General features: G+C 27.0%; 2 protein-coding genes across 2 annotated transcripts; both read left to right on the top strand.

The window, feature by feature from the left end:
• Positions 1-3,396: 3,396 nt before the first annotated feature.
• LOC129616094 (endocuticle structural protein SgAbd-6-like) lies at positions 3,397-4,022 on the top strand. The gene is made up of 2 exons (XM_055531563.1): positions 3,397-3,528; positions 3,666-4,022. Exons 1-2 carry the CDS (start codon positions 3,517-3,519, stop codon positions 4,020-4,022), a joined length of 369 nt encoding a protein of 122 aa, XP_055387538.1. The 5' UTR covers positions 3,397-3,516.
• A 15,242-nt stretch (positions 4,023-19,264) lies between these two features.
• On the top strand, positions 19,265-20,637 carry LOC129616092 (serum response factor homolog A-like). Its single transcript, XM_055531562.1, has 4 exons — positions 19,265-19,285; positions 19,346-19,573; positions 19,640-19,901; positions 19,978-20,637. The coding sequence occupies exons 1-4, from the start codon at positions 19,265-19,267 to the stop codon at positions 20,580-20,582; spliced, it is 1,116 nt and encodes a 371-aa protein (XP_055387537.1). The 3' UTR covers positions 20,583-20,637.
• Positions 20,638-21,145: the final 508 nt, after the last annotated feature.

The raw sequence follows: 21,145 nt of genomic DNA, 5'->3' as shown, positions 1-21,145 counted from the left end.
CAGTCTGGTGTAACAAATGTTGAAGATTTTGGTTCATGCGGCAATGAATTCAAACATCTATGAAGATCTGGTTGTTTCAGGCTGTTAAGAGGCATGCATATTACCGCTGATGTCTAGAAACTGCCATGATTGAAATTAATGAAAAATTTTTTGCAATTTTTAATGAGTATAATATCAATTATTCTATAAGATAATAAGAAAGTTTTAATGTTATTTGTAAAATCATATTTAATTTTTATTTCTCCAAATTGATCACAATCTAGCACAACTTAAATACAATTCGGGGATATAAATGAAATTGCTTTAACACTTAAATAGAAACTGCTTACTATACATTCATTTAATTATGCTTCGATGTCAAATACATGAGTGCCATTATAAAACTACCATAATCATGATCTAGACTTCTACAGTTACTTTTCGTAGGAAATATAATGGAACCATCCAGTATTAAATAGTTTCAAGTGCATACAATTAGTATGTTGAAATTCTTATTTAAGAAAAAATTATCAAATAAATATTAATTAAGTTAATTTACCAAAATATTATTTTGGTAGTTAATTAACACGCAATTCTTAACTATTAAAAATATTTTCATTTTATATACTATAAATGCAGAAATTAAAATTAAAATAGCTAAAATTTTTAATATAATTTTATTCTTCTTCTTGTGGTAAATCTTTAACACCATTAAAATAAAAAAAATTTATTTATTAATCTTTTTCTATTATCTTCTGTTTGGGAGGTTCTGATTTTATTAAATCATGTCACGAAATTGAATTTGAATTATTAAAAATAGAAACTTGTTTAAATGTAGAATCTTTAAAAGACACAAATATAAAAAAAAAAAGGGAAAGAAAAAGAAAAATTATTATGAACTTTAATTAAAAAAACCACGCAAATTTTGTCAGAAATTCAAAACTCAATTATAATTGAATGTTAACATCACAATTAAATATTGAAAAAAAAAACATGGTACCACAGTTTTCGTGCGGTAACTGTTTAAAATCTAGCCATTTATATAATCATTTTGTATGTGTTTAAAAATGCTGCAACAAACTAAAATTAATTAAAATTTTATTGAGAAATAATTGTGTTCTAGTAAATGCTAGCTATTACTTCTTCACATTAATATTAAGATTTTAATTTGATATTTTTGTAGTCAATTAATAAAAATGAATTTTTTGTGTTTTTATTGAAAGAATAAGCTAAATCAAGTTATTTCCACTTGAGTAGAATAAATTTTCATAATTTAATTACAGACACGAATCATTTTTAAAAATTTGGTTTGTGTTCACAATAAAAATTTCTATATTTTCCCGATAAAAGTGTCACAGTTCTATATTCCATATTGATATGCTTCTTAAACGTCGAGAACAATTTTAGTTTTAGAGCACAAATAAATGCAATTTTTTTCTGCCTTGCACGACAATATTATGTATGTACAAAAAATCTCGATGGAAGAATCATTATTGCATATTTAGAATAGATGTGATATAATTCGAGTAGTCCCTGTCTGTCAATAAAATTAAGGTATACAGACACTATATAAAACGTTCTTTATAAACTATATAAGTCTAACGCCAGTTTCGGAAGACGATAAAAGCCTAATATCCTGCTTTTATTCATAAAAATCAAAATAATTCTATAAAATCAAATATTAAAAAAAAAAGGAAATGCAATAAATTAAATTTTTTATAACCAGTTTAACTTTTCTGTTCATTTTCTATTGTAAGCAAATTCATTTTTTATTTATTAACGATAATATAAAAAATGACATTTTTTATAGTTTTTTTTTTGTCTAATAAAGCGCATTTTTAGATTATCTATAAAAAAAAAAAAATAACCCATAATAAAAGTCACCATCCCAAATATTCCAGTATTTTATGACATGAAAAACAACATCAGAAAAGTTATTGTGCATATTAAATTTGACCTTGATAAAGGTCAATAGCAGTTTAACTATTTCATAATCATAAAAATTTGGCAAGGTCAGGTTATTAGCCTTTTTTATATTATTTGCGCCGCCGCCTCTCTCTTTCTCTCTTTCTTTCTCTTCATCTCTCAACGTTTCTCACAATAAAATTAAAATTATAATAAAAAATTATTTTCTCTTAAAATTTTTTAAAAATTTTTATACTCTCTTCCTCTTATTTAATTATTCACTTTCTAATATTGTTTAAGAAATTGAGAGATGAAGCAATGGTTTCGGAATAAAAGGTGTTTAGGCTATTAAAAAAAAAATAAAACTCACATTTGTTTACATAATTTGAAGAAACTTTCAATTTCTTAATTTATGAGTATTGAATTTTTGTTTTCTTTGTTTTTTGTTATTTATGAATTTTCAAAATTATTACTTAATATCCAGTAATAGAAAACTGATTGAAATATAAATGTGAACGGTTACAAAAATAAAAACAAATAAAAAAAATAACAATCATAATTCTTTTTAGGTTTATTTCCATAATAAACAGTAAAATATCAAAAGAAAAAAAAATCAAAAATTGAAAATTGTTAAAAAAGAATACTAAATGGATGAAAAAAGTTAATTTGAATAAAACATTTCTAAAAATTTAATCTTCACATTTAATGAATATTCAAAACAATTTTTTTTCCTACTTCTTGGAATTAGTATTGTTCTTTTTTTTGTTTTTGTGTAGTTGGTCACACTTATTGTGAGTGACATATTTATATTACATGATTTTTTATGTCATGAAAATTTTATTGAACTGTATTAGAGTGTTAAAAATGCTTTAGAGTTTAAAACTCGCTTTAAATTTAATTATTAGTAAAAATTCAAATTTGGGTAGCCTTAATATTTCACCCGTGGCGTATATTTTAGTATCTGTGGTAGAATTTTTAGTTTATTGCTTGCCGAAATATTGTCGTAAATCTGGAGTAATATGGAACATAAATGCAAATACATATAAGGCTTGCACTTCAAAATGTGCACACACACCATCCGGAAATGAAATAAGCTGAAATAGTAATTATTTTTACATTTAATTTCATTACATTTATTAAAATATTTCTTTCCAGAAAGATGTACCAAAAAAATTCTGTCAGCTACATCATTATAAAGCAATGATTTTGCTAATTATAAAACAACCTCATAAAAGTGATAACAAAATCATTAACTATACCTTGAGAATCAATTATCATCAAATTTTTGCCAAAACAAATTATAAGATTTTAAAATGCCAGACACAAATTTCTATTAGCGATTTGTTAACATTTTTAGTAAAAAACAACTTGCGAGAAAAACAGTATAATAAAGATAAAAGGTAGATTATTTTTGAGAAAAACGTCATTTATACGAATCGGTAAGGTGTTAGATAATAAAACGGAACTGGATTCGAAATGAAATATATTAGCGAAAATAAACTAAAGAAAAAAAAAAACAAAAGGCAAAAATAAAAATTAACATAAAAAATGGTGGTATAAAAAGTTCTTGAATGTCAGAAACCCGATTTAGTTGTCATTCTTAAACGCCGTCAAAATCAACAAAACAACATCATGTTCAAATTCGTAAGTATATTCAATTAATTTTTTTCTTTTCTATTTTTAGGAACAATTTTGTTTCTACGATAGAATTTTAAATGTTATGCTCTGAATTTTACTTTAATAATCTACAAAAAAAAAAAAAAAAAAACATTTTCTTATAGTTGGCACTTTTAGCAATAATTGCAATTACACAGGCACGTCCTGCTGATGAACCAATTGCTATTTTAAAATCAGAAACTGATGTTAATGCTGATGGTTCATATTCATTCCTTTTTGAAGGTGCTGATGGTTCATTCCGTGAAGAAAAAGCTATACCTAAAAATGTTGGAACAGAAGATGCTTACTTAGAAATAACTGGAACATATAGATATGTTGATAAAGATGGACAAAATGTTGAAGTACATTATACAGCTGATGATAAAGGATTTATACCATCAGGAACAAATATTCCAGAAGATATTTCAAAAGCAGCACGGTTAGCAGCTGAACATGCTCATGATGAACCTAAAAAACATTGAGTTCAAAGTTGAAAATACAATAAAGCAATCGCAATTGATTGATTGTACCTAAAATTACAAAAAAAAAAAAAAAAAAATTCGAAAAAATGTTTTTTATATTAAGTGTAAATAATTATGTAATCTTATAGAATTTATCATAAGCATATTGAGTAGAAATATTGTAGCCCTTAAATGTATTTAACTGCCTTATTTTGTAAATTATGACTATAGCTTAAATTGTAGAGTACAACGATGTTAAAGTTAATGTTAAAGAAATAGTGCTGTTTGTTGGTGTTTTTTTTTTTGTTTTTAAGAAGAAAATTTATTTATTTTTTTTTTATTTTTTATGATTTATGGAATTGAAACGGAAGAACTGTTTTTTTTATCATATATACGTCTTTTATAATAATTTTTATTCATCGTCGTTAAGATCCAGCCAATTATTATATTATATAAGAATATATATTGTATATATATATTTTAATTTTACCAGCTAGACTTATTTAAAATATAGTGTCTTCATTAAGTTTGAATATCTATAGAACATAAAAAATAAAAAAAAAATAAATAAATTTTCTTCTTATATAACTAGGTGATTTTAACAGTTTTATATGTTTTGATTTTTTCATTATTTTAAGCTGTTAATTAAAATTTCCTTTAAATGTTATTTTGTTTTTGTGTATTCACTTTTATTTAAAAAAAGTAAAAAAAAAATAATAGTAATGAAAAATTAATTAATTTACTTAGTTTTATTTAAAAATTATTTTGAAAATATTAATTAATTTCAGAAACGAGCAGGAATAAATAATGATGTCATTGGACAAAGGACACTATTTTTTCAATAAAAATAGTGAGAAGAAATTTAGGTGTACGAACAATTTTTCAAATCAAGAGAAGTAAAGCTGTCCACAATGAAGAGTGATACGAAATTTAAATCTTAAACACCTTATCAAATTTCAAAAACCCGTGTTAATGCAATATGAAATTTAAAAATTAATTGATTATGCCTAAAATTTGCGGTTATTTACCCGAATGTGAACATTTTTTTGGGTAAACAAATAATAAATTGAGTTACACTTTTGTAGTAGGTTCAAAAACTAGAAAAAGAACTAAAAATGAAAGAACTCAGAATGAAACATTGAGTTTTGCAGTCAGATAACTTGAATTTATCTTAAATATTTGCCACAATTTTATAATGATTTTAGAATTTACTAATACATAAACAGATTATTATTATTTTAAATGACTAGACCTCTTCGTTACTAGCAGGCCAACACATTAACTATATATAAAAATTAATTAAAACAAATTTTGCCGCAAAAATCTGGTTTTTCTATGGTAAATTTCACTTTGAAAAATTTTTAATTTCCATAATATTTTTTTGTTTTTTTTTTTCAAAATTAAACAAAAAATAAAAATTTTTTGAAGCTAGTTGAAATTTTTTTTTTTTTCTTTGTTTTCAAAACCAGATTTCACAAAAACTCAGTTATGTGAGTATTTTTTGACATGTATACCTAATATATATATATATATATATTGTATGTAGGTAATATATTTAAATAAATACATAAATTATAAAATTTTATAATATTATGCAATTAAATAGTGAACGAGATTTTAAAATTTAAGAACAGAGCGATTGTGAATTAAATATTCTACATGATAAGAATGGTGATCTTTCATAATTTAGTTTCATAATTCAAAGCACATAAATATGATATTTATCAAAAATTAACTACATATACCTACAAACAGTATAAGATCAAATCTAGAATTAATTATTTGAAATATTAAAAATATATGAGATTTTAATTGCTAACTAACTAATACATAGCATTCACAGCTAACTAAATAAATTGTTAAATTCTATACCATTAATTCTGTGATACTGATGCAAAACTGCGCTTCATTCAACTTGAAAATTATTTCAGTTCTTTGTTGTGTTATTAATCTAAATTTCGAATCTCTATTGAATTCTAAATTTTAAAAGCGTGATTTTTGTTATTGTCTTTCTCGAAACTGGTAATTCTAACTTAATCGTTTTTAACCACAGAGTAAATTAAATATCAATCTTAAACAAAGGTGATTTGTTATTGAACACTTAAGATTAAAATCAACGTTTACTTTTTCAAGTTAAATCGTTAAAATAACCATTTTTAGCAATAGAAAGATCTGCTTATCTATTCCAATATAATAATTAGCAATTACGCACAAAAACAAAATAATTTCTTATATTTAAACTAACAATTACATTCAATTACATAATTATTGTAAAATAACAATTTCATGTATTTTGCATAATTTACACATTATTTTAATCATTTACATTTATATTAAGTATATATAGATTTTGTAATAAAATTTAAATATTTAAATTAAATATAAAATGACCATTTATGTTGATGTAATAAAGAGGAGGATGTGCATGTCCTTAATGATTCTATTGTGTTCAAAATAAATCACGAATTGATTATAAATTCATTGAAAATTTTTCTAATACTGCCAGTTTTTTTGATATTAAAGGTGATATAAAAGGTGCTAAAGTGATGAAATAAAACATTTATAATCTTTGAAATTGTTGATTCAATTTAAGTTTCGGTAAGTATTTTCAATAGTCTTTTTTTTGTTATTTTTCTATAAAGTTTACTTTTTTTGTTCCTTATCAATCTTGTAGTATAGGAAATCAATCAATTTATAATATCAGTGGTGGAGACATTTTGTTTTTTACGGTAAATATGATAAAGTGTTGTTTATTTTATTTTGTTATTTATGAGCTTTAGTGACGAGCTTTTCATTCTTTAATACAAGAATCGTGTTAGTGCAAGAATATAGTCAAAGGTTAGAACGAAAAGATCCAGAGTTATATTCACCAAACATCAATACACACCAACTTAACTGGAAGCCAGGACAAGAGCGACTCTCGAAGGAGATCTTACCTCTGATATTAGGTAACAGAAGAAACTGAAGTGTCTGGACCGTGGGGGAAGGGTGGGTCACATACCATTCTGCTTTATACGAATGGGTCAAAGACGTGCTTAGAGATATTTTAGCCTCATATAATTCCAGCAGAGCTAAGGAAGGAATTAGAGGGTGAGCGATCCGAGCACTGAAGATATCCTCCATTGCATTGACGGGTGGAAACACGTTACTCAGACGACTATGACTAAAACGATCTAAAGTAATAATGAGAATGTACATGAAACCAAGTAAGGGATCTCAGATATGTGCTGTCGAATCAGAGATAAGGAAACTTGGCCTAGAAGAGAATAATTGTTCTAGTATATGTAGAGTAGAGAGTGAGACATCTGCATACCTTCTAAGAGAATTTGGGCAATTGATCCACAAAAGAAGCCAAATTCTTCCAATAACACGATAATAAGGCACGGTTGTGCTCTGTCCGATCTCATAAGTTACCCCGGTGCATCAGAAGAATCGCGTTCTAAAAACCCCCTTCGGCGATTCAATATTTTTCGTCACCACCTCTCAATACTACCTATACAACCTACATTTTAAAGAACCGTCACTGACTTTTTTTCGTTTTTGGATTTTTTACTACAGACTGCAATAGATATTATTGTTATAATCTTATAACTTGAGACTTAAACTATACAATACTCAGTATCTGATCAAATATTTTATGAATTTACCTTACAATTCTATCATAATTTCAGTTTCCATCTATGATTTTATACATTTTTTTTATACTTTTTGTTTTTCATTTTCGTTTCATTTGATTTTATGAGCATTACTCATATAAAAATACACAGAGAATTATATAATGCCAGTATAAATGGCGTGGAATATTCTTGTATCTTGGATCATTTTACAACTTGTTATTTTATTTGTCGTTTGAATGAATAGCAAATAATTTTTCACGCTAAAATAGAACAAAAACGATATAAACAAATGAGAGAAAAATAAAAAATACTAAAATTATTGTGTCAAAGTTATAGGTGCGGAAACTAAAGGACGTTCTATATCTCATCTCTTATATAATCTTCATCACATCTTAATAACTTTTTGTCTTTTTTTCTCAAACCAAAAATATAATATTTTGTATGTTTGTATGTATTTATGCAAAAGTATTTTAAATTTTTAAGTTCTGCTTCATTTAAAGAAATATTTAAGATTAAAAATGTTTGATCTACAGGGTGATGTATAAATAAATTCAAATGGGAGTTTTTTTTTGCTCTATTTCCTGGTCCATTAAAGGTATTTGAATGTTTTACTGGAAAAAATTCCATAAATTTTTTTTTTGAAGTTTCAACAAATTTCATACGAATTTATCATGTTGAAGAAAACTAAAAAAAGGAGCAATTTGAACTTTTCTAAAATAAACACACTCGCTATTTCGAAAGTATATTACATAATAGGATTTCATACAATACAAAATAGGATTTCATAGGATTAATTTCCAGTTTTTACTAGCCGTTTCAAAAAGTTTTATCTTTCTTGGAGTAGACGTTATAGGGAAAAGAACTTGAAAAAGAAGAAAATTTCTTCAAAATTTTTAAAATTTGACACCATACTTGAAATTTCAAATTTTAAATTAGACAAATTTTGTCTAACTTTTGTTGGCCTAAGCGATGGTATCTGATAGAACACATTGTAATGACTCCCCCCCTATATAGAAAAATTTTTAATTCAGTGAAAAGTGAACTAAAATTAGTTGTTGATGTTTTATATATGGGTGGGTTGAATGAATTTTTTTTGCGATATTGCGAAAAAAATAAGAAAAAATATTGAAAATCATAATAATTTATCTAAAATTTTTTTTCTATAATATTATATTTTCTATTTATAACAAAATTTGCATATATTTATATTTTTTTCTACATAAACTAACTATTATTATTATTATTACTTTTTAATTTTAATTCATTTTGTTACAGGCTATAAATTTTTCATAAACTCTTTTTTTTTTTTTCTGCCTCGCACATGAAATTATATTGAAGAAGAAACTATTTTATGGAACATATTTTGGCATTTTTGATTTTTACATTCTATGGTGTACAAAATTATTGTACTTAGTTAATAAAATGGATTTTTAATATGAAAATTATTAAAAAAAAAAAGAAAAAGGAGAACGTCTAGCTAATTATTGACGTTTATGATAATATGGTGTGGCCGAATTAAAATAGTTTTGAAATTACATAATAATATGTAGATTATTATTCATAAAAAAAAACAGAAATGTGAGATAAAAATTATATTATAAGATATTAGGAAGATTTTGGAACCTCTTGGCATTTTACATTTTTTATAGATAGTTTGATATTATTTATAGAGCATTGTTATATTAGTTTGTGTAATTATAATGACATTTTATTTATATGTATAGGTACTCATTAACACGATTGAAAGACAAAATTTCAGGAATTAAGAAATTTAAAAATTTTTTTGTTAAAGTTGTAGGTTTTTCAGAAAAAAATAAGTTTTTTTTTTTAAATGGCGATGTAAAAATGATAGTTCTCCTAGATTTTAAGGATATCTTAATGACTAGGCGAACTGTCATTTTGCTGACGTTAGAATTAAATGTCATAGTCTCAAATATTTATATATTTTGAGAAATTCGAGTATCTCGTATGAGGGTCGTTCTTTTGTAGCCCTCCTGTTGCAAGAACGTAGCCAACCACAGACTTCCTTCTGCTGTGGATTAACATCCAGTTGGTGGCTCCCCTATTTTCCGGATGTGAGGTAAAAGTTTTCTTAAAGCTGTATTTTCGAAAGATGTCGACTGAAGAAACGGAGAAGAATGAAGTCCTTCGAGAAGTTTTCACAATCTCTCAATCTCACAAGCCTCTCTTAACCCGCATCACCCTTGTCCTGAAGAGTTTTTCTGGCGGCTGACGTTATCCCATACATCCAGTAATATACATGCATGCAAGTCTCTGCAATCATTCTAGGCCTCTCCTATTGGTACTAGAAAAATTCCTTTCCTTCCATGCCACCCTCCCGAAATTCAAGGAAGGAAAAACCATCCACCTCATAATACATATACATCCACCTCATAATGAATATACCCGATATATATCCGATATACCCGATACCCGATTCTTCTTCAGAGAATTGCATCTATACGTAATTTCTTTAGAAAGATTAGTCTTTTATGCGCAAGCTTAACTATAGAAGATGTTTATTCGATCGCTCCTCCCGCATTTATAGAATATCGCTATTCTATCAAAGCTTAAGATATCGCAAATATATGTCAACATTTCCAAATATTCTAAGTACAGTAATTTACGATTCCATATACATATGTATTGGTAATCGTTAGATTTTTTGATGTACATAGATGACTAACTGATACCGGATTATAGAATTTAAGAATTATTTCGTAGTAGAATAAATTTTTTTTCTGCTTTATTATTGGTTCTGTTTTTGTAGCTTTTTAAATGCCATATATGTAGGTATTTTTTTCTAAATTCGCATACAAAATAAACAACACTGTAAACAATTTGTTACGTCTTGTAAAAAAAAAGAACAATTATTGAAATTGCCCCTGGATGTTATACACTCATACATACTCATACCCACTTCAAATCTATATACTTGATTGTTTTTATATCTTTAAATTTATCTTGATTTATTGTAAATTACTTTACACGCTTGTAAACCTATCTTATATTAATCTTATTTAACATCTTTTTTTTTCGTTGTTGTTGTTTTTTCCTTTTGTTTCTTCTTTAATAAGATACGAGTATTAGCTATTTTTGTACATGTTACAATAGTACATATATTCTTCAATTCTCAATATGGCTCAGAAAAATGAGATGATCCGTGAAAAATTATACAAATATTTTTTTTTTATAATACATATATACATACATATATAGGTACTTCTATTAATATTTACATTATTACAAATAAAGAGGGAGTTGAATTTCAATAATTTTTGTTTTGTTTCCGATGAATTAATTTTTGAATTACTCACTTAAAAGGTGGTAAGAATTATTATTAAAAAACAACAGGATAAAGATGGTTTATTGCCTGAGATAATGCAATATTACTGCTGCTATTTTTATAATGTATGAGTACGCACAGTTTGATACAAGAGAAATGTGACAAGGACGAAGGCTTTAACGATTTGCTGCAAAAGCGAACGGATTATCGATTTTCCGGACATTTTTCTTGTCCTCAATTTCGTGATATTTCGTGATGAAACTGAGCATCAAATATTTGAAAGTTTATCAGGGTTAAATTGAATTATAGGTGAGCTTATTGGGTGTGTTGTTCTTTTATGAGTTTTGTGGAAGTTGTAAAATCTCTAGATAACTTATTACGCTTTATAAAAGAGGTGGGGGTACAGGATTGGCATTGTTTGTGTAAAGCTTGTAGACACGACTTTTGTAATCCTAGTGCTTGTCGGAGATTAGAAAAAAACATTTCAATTTTATATTTCACACGGTATTTATTCATTCTTATAAGCTATTCGATTTTCTCCTAGAGTTTCCTTAGAGCACAATTTTAAATGGTAATAATAGTAATAATAAAATAATCATTATGAATATATAGACTGCAATTATATAAAGACTTATATAATTGTTATAATTATAGTCAGATCAGAAATAATATTTTTCCTCATTTACTATGAAAACTCATTCGTTCACTCATTTTATACGAACTGGCGGAGAAGAGAGATTTGCTCAAAATTTAAATTATACCACGATTTTCTGTGAAAAATCATACTTAAGATATTTAATATGTATATACACAAGAATTGAGGAACAATAAGAATAATCAAAGATAAAAGCCTTTAATTATTATTTAGTTTTAATAAGTTAATAGGTATGCGCCATTTTACAATTAACATAAACTATTTTAATTATTATTAATTGTTTTATAAATATAAAATAAAATTAATATGACTTAGTGAGTATTATTTTAATTAAAATTAAATTTAATTGAAATTTTAAGTCTTGGTCACTAATTAAGCAATTTATTAATTTAAAAATACTTTATTGTCATCCTTAATACTCTACATCCGTATTAATGATGAGAATTAAGTATTTATATTTTTAATAGTGAATTTAAATATAATATATAACAAGGTAAACTTGGAAGTTAGCCTGTCTATTTTTATTTCTTGAAAAATAAAATTATTGCATGAGTGAACCAAAACGAAAAATATTGTATTGTAACTTAATGCATGAAATATTTTAAATGATGACTAATTTAGTTTATGATAAACTAAAGCTGAAAAATATTGAAAACTATTCCAACTGTGGAACGACCTTAACAGAGAGTTTAATTAGTAATGACTGATTTGTATCAACTGGCAAACAATTTAATAATATTATTTGTGCAGACAACACTGCTGTAATGTGGCCGGTTATAAATTTTTGGCTGATAAAACTGCAGTCTCTGTGTTATGATTCCATTTGCAGTGCTTGTTAATAGCATTCGTCAAATTTTCCGGTAGTGTATGTGCAAGTTTCATATAATAATAATATTGTATTAAACAATTTTGAATGTACCCATAGGACTGTTTTCCGTAATCCCAATTAAATATATTGTGCTGATTGTTGAACAAAAACTTACATTAAACCAAAAATACTGTACTAGTGACCACTTTATTTCACTATCATATAGAATTGTTAACTTCAATAAAAAATTTAATTTATTTTCTATTTTACAATTTTACATTAGAGATTTGATTTTGTTTTTTATTTTTCACGATTACTTTCAATATTTTAAAATTTAATAATTTTCTTAGAAATTAGTTTTTTAGCACTTTTCCAAAAAATTTTTTGAAAAAAGTGCTTATTAGTTTCACTCTGTCCGTCCGTCCGTCCGTCCGTCCGTCCGTACATAATTTCATACGTACATAGATCTTTACTAGAGACTTATTTCCGTAGAACAAAATTTTTACCTGTCTCCCCCCCCTCTAGAAGTTATACCCCCCCAAAACCCTAAAAATGGCCTTTTTTAAATATTTGTTGCAATAAAACAATAAGCATTTTTGAAATTTTGCAAACGTAGAAAGGCAGTGGCTTGCTTCCCCTAGTGCGATATACTATAGTTAAACTTTAGAAAAACAAAATGGCCGTTCAAATTTACCGTTATCTAAAGTCCTTTTTTTCCAAATTTTTGATGTCATTTTTCTTCTAGACCCCAGCCTGTAGAAGCTTGAAATTTTAGGAGCTCTTAGACATTAACAAATAGTTCATTTCGTTAGAAGAAAATTTTTTTCCATCTCCACCCCCTCTGAAGTTATCACCTCTTGAAATTTGTAAAATTTGGATTTTTGACACCTTATATTTCCGAAACCGCAAACTTTTTCAAATTTTTATAATAGCAAAAAGCTAACGGTAAATTCCATGAAATTAAAAAATATAATTATTTCTCTTAACTCACACAATTAACCCTTAAAATCGAGCATTATGTTAACCCCTTTTTATATTAATTTTTGCTTTATTTCAAACACTGCATATATGCGTCATCCTAAATATATGCAATTCTAGAAATAGTTTTGTATATGAATGAAAATAATTTTAATAGTTTGATAGGTATACATAGACTGTATTTAAAAGCAGAATTTTCACTTGTTGAAGGGAAAAGTGCTACAATACAAACCATTGGTTTGACCCAACTTTATTAACCGAAAATTTTATCCTACATAATTTTATTGTTATTATTGATGATCCAAAAATAAAAAAAACCAAATTTTTCTTCATCTTAGATTTTTTTCATGTTGAATCTAAAACCTAAAAAGAGTCATTATTATAAATAATAAAATTTAGAAAAAGAGTTATAATTTTTTTTTTTAATTTTTGTTGAGTTTATTGTGAGCTCACAGTTTACTACACTTGTACACAGTAAGGTGTGTCAATTTGCTAATGCCATTTCTGCTTATAGCAAGTGTACTCCAATAAGAATGAATAAATTAATTAAAGTGTACTTCGTTTACAAGGTATTGTGTTAAGTAACTTGCTTTGCTAATAATCAAGTTAAATTTTTGCTCTGGTTAAGTCTTCCATTTGCTTAACTTTATTTTAGTAAGTATATTTACACGTCGTTTTTAAATCTCGATAATATGAATTACAATATTGAGTACATGGTACGAATTTTCACGAACATATATCAATTTACACGAACGATTTATTTCCATATACGATTCGAAGAAAATTGAGGAGGGGCTTCAGAGTGCTGAAGGGCCTCCCGGGCCTTCGACAGGCTAAGAAGCTTTTGGGAAATTACGACCAGAGTCGCTATAGAAAAGTAATAGGGTTCGACAGGAATCAGGTGAAAATTCTCACGGGTATTTTGACGGGGAATTGTAGACTTAAGGGTCACCTTAGGATGCTGGGCCTAGAAAGTGAAGATTTGCGGGCAGGACGAGGAATCTTCGGCACACCTTCTAGCACAATACGAGGCCCTTGCACACATGAGAAGATAGCTACTTAGGAACTCCACCGGCGGATAGGTACTCGCTCACATCGGCGCAGCTGCGGATGAGGGTGAGTCTCGAAAGGGTATTGCAGGGCTTCGTCCCACATCTAGTTCGGAGACACAATAGATCTATATATTTACTGGTTGCGGTCCATTGTTACCCATTCTTTGCAATCTACAATCCTATAGTTGTCAGAACGTCACACTTATGTTCTTTCTACAGAATAATAAATTCATATTATATTGAAAAGAAAATTATCTCGAATAAATTATACAAGAAAATGGGTGCATATTTTCAATATATAGTAAAAGAGACTACATAGCTAATTTTTATTGCTGTCAAGTAATTTAAATCTAAATTTTGACAACTTCATGTTCTTATGACTTATAGGTACTAATAAATTTTCTTTGCAGTTTCAATAATTTTTCATAAAAATTAATGTTTTCCCAATGATTTTCTATCTCTTTTTCTCTTTTTTTTCTGTTCGATTGTAAAAAATATAATTGAAAAAAAAAAAACAAGAAATATAACATTAAAAATTTCGGCCAAAGAAAGTTATGTCATCGATTATAAAATGTTTTTCGTGCATTTTGAAGAAATGGGAAGATGAAAGAAAACGAAATGAAAATGAAATGGAAAAAAAAAATGAAATGAATATTGTTAAGGGGATCATGATTTTGTGTGTTTTCTTTGTGTTTGAATGCTAAACGAAACGGTTAAGTACCGTAAATCGCTTATTTTTATTATTTCTTATTTTTATATTTTTCGGGTGAATTGAAATCTGAGAAATAACTTGAGGCATAAAAAATATTATTTAATTTACTTTCGATTTCAATTTCGATTCGTTTATTTTAGGTAAAGAGGGAAATGGAACAAAAAAAATTCATTTTAAATTGCAAATTATTCAAGGTCGACGAAATGTCAAAAATTGTAGGTTTTCGTTTGTATAATTTATTTTGATTTTGGCTTTTGTAAGTAGGTAAGAGTTTAAGTGAGAAATAGAAAATTTTCTTCAATTGAAAGTGGCTGAATTTCCGCTTTTAAAGTGATTTCGTTCAGGAGAATATGATTTCCACCTAATCCCTATCTGTCATTTACTAAATTCTTTATATGTGTCAGTCTTGTCATTGTAGGTGATTTCTTTGTTTATTATTTTTAATTCTACTCCAAGTCATTTAAACTTCGATATCACAGATTCGGTTGTTATACAATACAAAATTAACTCTTTTTCAATACAAAATTAATTGTCTTTCTATTGACCACATTCTTCTAAATTCAAATATTAGTTCAAGAAGTTTTACTCAAGAAATCATTATTGCGTTCCTCCTTCTTCATTCATTTTCAACTGCCTTGCGTTTTGACTATTCATTCCGTTTATAGTTTTTAGTGTATTTTTTCGGAGTTCAGCCTTTATTGCTTTATCAATGGATATATTAGAGTATTTGTAAAAGAATAAATATAGAAGATTAGTAAATGCAACTACAGACTGATATTTTGAAAATGTCAAATAATTCAGCTTTTATTTTGAAAGTTGTCAAACTATGCGTAAAATGTGCTGACTGGAATAAGTTTTGAATAACTTTTGAATTAAAAATAGATTTCAGCAGTTGATAATAATTCAGAAATGTGTTAAGATACAATTAAATCGATTAGGCAACAGCAAAACCTACCGGAAACTTATTGCATTTTAAATAACGAAATTTACGAATCAATTTTGATTCATTTTATAGCGGTCATCATCAGGTTCATAACTCAATTTGAATTTTCTAAAATTCAGATAGATATATATACATTAATATTATCATAATCATATGTCATTCATACTACAGTAACTAAATATATGTGTTTATGTAATTTTTAAAAATACTATAAATACTACCCACATCCATCTACACTTTTATATATGCACTTAGAAGATCAAAAAAGTATTACAAAATCATAAACTTTATATAAATGAATATTCATTTTGAATTTTTAACAATTTGAAATGTAAACTTCTTTTAATTCAATTCAAATAAAAGAAAAATCACGTTCATTAAATGACGTCAAAAATTAATCAAATTGAAAAGCCGCCTAATTAAAAGAAAATATTTTTCCATCTTATTTTTCTTAACTTCTTCAATCTTCATCATTTGAACACATCAGAGAAGATTATGTGTGTACTTTATGCTAGATTTGGAATAAATGAAGATTGTTAAAAAAAAAATTAATTCTATTATCAGGGTTATTAGATTTTCATTTTTATATTCATTCAGTTAAAGATGTCGATTATAATTCCGATAAAATCGAATATAACAATATTTTTATTTTTTGTTTTTTTTTTAAGCTTTTGATACTTTGAAGTTCATTGTGTCTTAAACATTTTTTTTTTTATTTCTAATGAATGTTTTCCGTATATTTTCATTATAGTTATTTTCCTTAATATTCAATTATAATATAAAAATTGCATTTCGAAAAGAAGTATTTGATGTGTCCGTTGAAGTAATTGCCAAATTGCAAAGAGTGGAAATGATAGGGCTTTCGATTGTAAATTTTTCAAAGTAATTGATTGCTATGAACGATGTATGACTAAAATCATAATCTAGCCTACAAATATAATTGTGGATTGTAAATCACGGAAGAGAGATATAAGCAAAGTAACACCTCCCCTACAACCACCACAACCAGGCATAACTTATTGTTGTGTCCCCACTTGTACTACCCCGGTCTCAATTAAATACCCGAAGATATCCCACAGAAAATTGGATTAGAACGCGAGCTGTCCAACACTGAGAAGGCTCCGATCAAACATTCGAGCCTCCTGAAGCCCAGAGAAGAATAGCCCCTCAGCATTTGTACAACTGTCTCCTCTCTATCCGGGCTCTTTATCCTGTCATTTTATGCAGACGATATGCAGAAATCAGTAGTAGCGCAAACCTAATTTCGATCCATCCCCAACAGCTTCGAAGAAACGATAAAAATAAATAAATATCAATTATTTTTCGAACTGTTATACTCAAACTATAAAAACTGTAATACTAATATAATAGTTAGAGGTTTTTTAAAGTGTTGCTACGGTATTCTCGATGACTCTTAATAGTTTTGATATGTGAATTCCAGTGAAACGTGAATTCCACAACTTTATTTTTGACAGACGAACTTTATAATTTCATGTTAGATAATTATAAAATGGCAAAGCTGTTTTTTTTTTACTGAAATTCTAAAATTAAAAAAAACTCCTTATGGAAAAAAGGCCATTCAAGAATGCTTTTTTTTTTGTTTCTCTCATTATTATTCTCTAAAGACGAGTAATTCCAATTTGTTAAGAAAAAAAAACAAAACAAAAATTGCAAACCCATAAAGAACATTTAAATTAAATGAGAAAAATTTGTTACTGTGTGTCTGTGTCATTGCAAAAACACGTAAATTTTTCATGGAAAACTTTTTATTTTGGTTATAATTTTTTCTTAACGCATAGCAAAAGAAATATTTTTTACAGCTAATTATTTATGACACGTTCGTCTGTCTGTAATTGAAAATGTATTTTGGTAGCAGAATTTCAGTTGTAAGACTTTATTAGTGATACTTGTAGATTTAACACAATTGTTCTATTATGGCTCCACTATAGCTATGGCATACGCCCCTACAACAGCCCTTCGAAAACCACCATCACGATTAATTCTGTTAAGTTGGAAGGTTCAGCAATTCACTCGGAGTGAGTGCGCAGTTCCAAAACATTTTCCTTCTCCTAGGGTTGAGGGCCCCGCCTGGAAGAGGATGGTGCACTGAGGTTTCCTTATCCACCTCGCAGAATCTGCACGTACCTTGACTATATAGGCTCATGCTCTTAGAGTGGCTCTTAAGCCAGCAATACCCCGTCAAGGCACCGGTGAGAATTCTCACCTGGTTCCTGCACAACCCTTATTTTTTTAGTAATACTTGTTGGAAAAAATGTACAATCAAACTGAATTTTACAGCAAAAGAGCTGCTAATAATTAAAACATTCGACTCTATTAAGAAAGTGGGTGTTGACGGAACGCTCTCAGTTGAGATACAATATAAATGGCTTAGGAAGCACAATAAAGAAATTTTGTGGATCACGATGGATGGTTCCTGCACGTAAAAATACACACTTCACAACTAAATTTCAGGGAGTCCCAAGAAGTAAATGCTAAAAGAGATATTTCTATTATAAAGAAGAAATTGTCAAATTGTTAGTTATTGAATTTTTCGAAGATCTACAATTCTTGTAGCGTTCCAGTTGTATATTGTAAGTTTTTCCTACAGAATGCAATTTTAATTTTTTTTTTTGTTTTTTTGGTATAATTTTGTTAGGTTTTCAATGTTTGTTTTTTTGTGCGCATGATGTGTTCAGGTCAATAATGTAAAGTTTACACAGGAAATTCTGTTCTCCATTAACTTTTTCACATATTTTCTATATTTGTTTATGAAAGAAGTTTAACTTAGATTTTTTTATTGCATCCAGTTTTATTTGTTTTCATCTTTTTATCATTTTTAACTATATTTTTAAACAATGCCAATTTGTGGATTAATTTTTATAGTACTTGAGATGATTTCTGTATAAATACTTAGATTTTTAGTAATTAGAATTCAGTTCTATTCATTCAGTTGCATTAGATTCGTTTTTGAAATATTCTTAAAATCATTATAGTCCTTATTCGGAATAAGTGTTGAGAAAATTTTCAATATTCTATTGTAACAGTTTTCGAAAAAAAATTCAAAATCATAAAATCAAGGATTTACTATTAATGTTATTTCTATTTTTATCGTAAAATTTAAAAATAAAAATATTTTATTTATGTGCTCTTTTTATTTAAAAATTTAATTTTAAAATTAAGTACGTTGTTTGTTTCATGAAATAAATTTCTAAATGGATAAAACAAAATTTTGGGTAAGACCAACAATATTAAAAAATATTACGGAATAATATTTTGAGTTTCGTTAATTAAAGCTTTGGATCTGTTTAACAATATTATTAAACGGTTGTAAAATTCAAGCACAACAACAAAATACATTGTTTAATCAAAATCAGTTTCGGAGTGGATTACAAACAAGTTTTAATACATTGCAAACACAGCAACAGCCACAAAGACAAGTTTTTGGAAATCAACAGCAATTTCCTTTCAATCAACAAAATATTTATAATCGTCAACAGCCATATTCGCCATTACTTCAACAGGTTAGTGAAAATTATGTTATATAATTTAATATTTTTAATCTAAATATATTTACCTTATTTTTACAGACTCCATATAACAGTCGATTAGGATACTCACAAATAAATCCACAAAATTTTGTTCCAATCACCGGTTATCAGAATGAATTAAATTACGATGGCAGTTTTGTTTATGGTTATTCAGCTGGTGATGGTACTACAGCTCAAGCTCAAGGATATATAAAAAATTTAGGTGTTAAAGATTTAGAAACCCAAGTAGTTCAAGGATCTTATTCGTATACAGCACCAGATGGCACACCAATTCGTGTTGTTTATATTGCCGATGAAAATGGTGACAAATTTTCATAATATTTTTAATAATTTTACATCAAAAATTTAATAATATATTGGAATAAATTTTTTGATAGGTTTTCGTGCTGAAGGTGCACATATTCCAACACCACCACCAATTCCACCTGAAATAGCAAAATCAATACGTTTCGGAAATCAACCATATAATGCAAATATTAATCCATTAAGTCCAAATTTACAATCAAATTTAAATCAAAATTTAATAGCACCAAATATAAATCCACTTCAAACACCAATAGTACCACAACAATTTCAACAACAACAACGTAATGTTGGAAATTTAACACCAATTCAGTTACAACAACAACAAAGTCGTTTACTACAACAGGCAGGACAATATCAACCTCAGCTACAATATCAACAACCACAACAAAGACAATTTTTGGGTAACACATTCCAAAATAATCCAGCTTTATTACAACAACAGCAACATTTACAACAAACTCAACAACAACAACATTTTCAACAGCAACAACATCAGCAACAACAACAACAGCAACAGCAACAATTATTACCAACTCAACAACTTCAAGGAAGATCAAATGAAATTATTAATCAATTTGGTTACGATAAATTCCGACGTTATAAAAAGGAATTGGTGAAAAATAATATTAATAATACAGTAAAGCGTTTTTCAACTAAAGTCATAAGGGTTGAATAAAATTTCATTAATTTTTTTAATAGTATAATAAATTGAACGGAAACATTAACATTAATAATGACATTAACAACCATTATGCGTAAATATATTAAATTTTATACGTAGTTGTAGCGTTGAACCATTTATTATAATTTTTAATTTAAATTTAGAATTTTTATGAAAAATATTTTAAATCGTTTATTTTTAATAAATTTTTTTTTTAATGCTCTCAGTTTAATTATTTTGGTGGTCTCTAAAGTGTTATATGTTCACATCCATTTATATTTAATTATTTAATTTTTAACATATTGTGAAAATTCTTAGTTTTCAAATTTTATTCCGAATACGGTTTTATTTAAAATATTAAAGTACGAAAATTTTGCATATATTTAGGATGTACCTCCGAAATATTTTAATCAATTAGCCGTTTAACTAGTTTTCCTTAGAAAAGTTTTTTAATAAATTTAGGATGAAAAGATTGGTAGCTATTAACTTCAGTAAAAATAATTGCATATTTTTCGGAGTAGTATATTTTTTTTTAATACTACCAAGTAAATTTTGTTCATAGTATTCGTACAAACAGT

This window comes from Condylostylus longicornis, unplaced genomic scaffold (genome assembly GCF_029603195.1).
Source record: "Condylostylus longicornis isolate FDR11 unplaced genomic scaffold, ASM2960319v2 ptg000162l, whole genome shotgun sequence".
In the NCBI taxonomy this organism is placed as follows: Eukaryota; Metazoa; Arthropoda; class Insecta; order Diptera; family Dolichopodidae; genus Condylostylus; species Condylostylus longicornis.
Note: the sequence above shows the minus strand (reverse complement) of the source record. Positions and strands in the feature narration are given on the sequence as shown.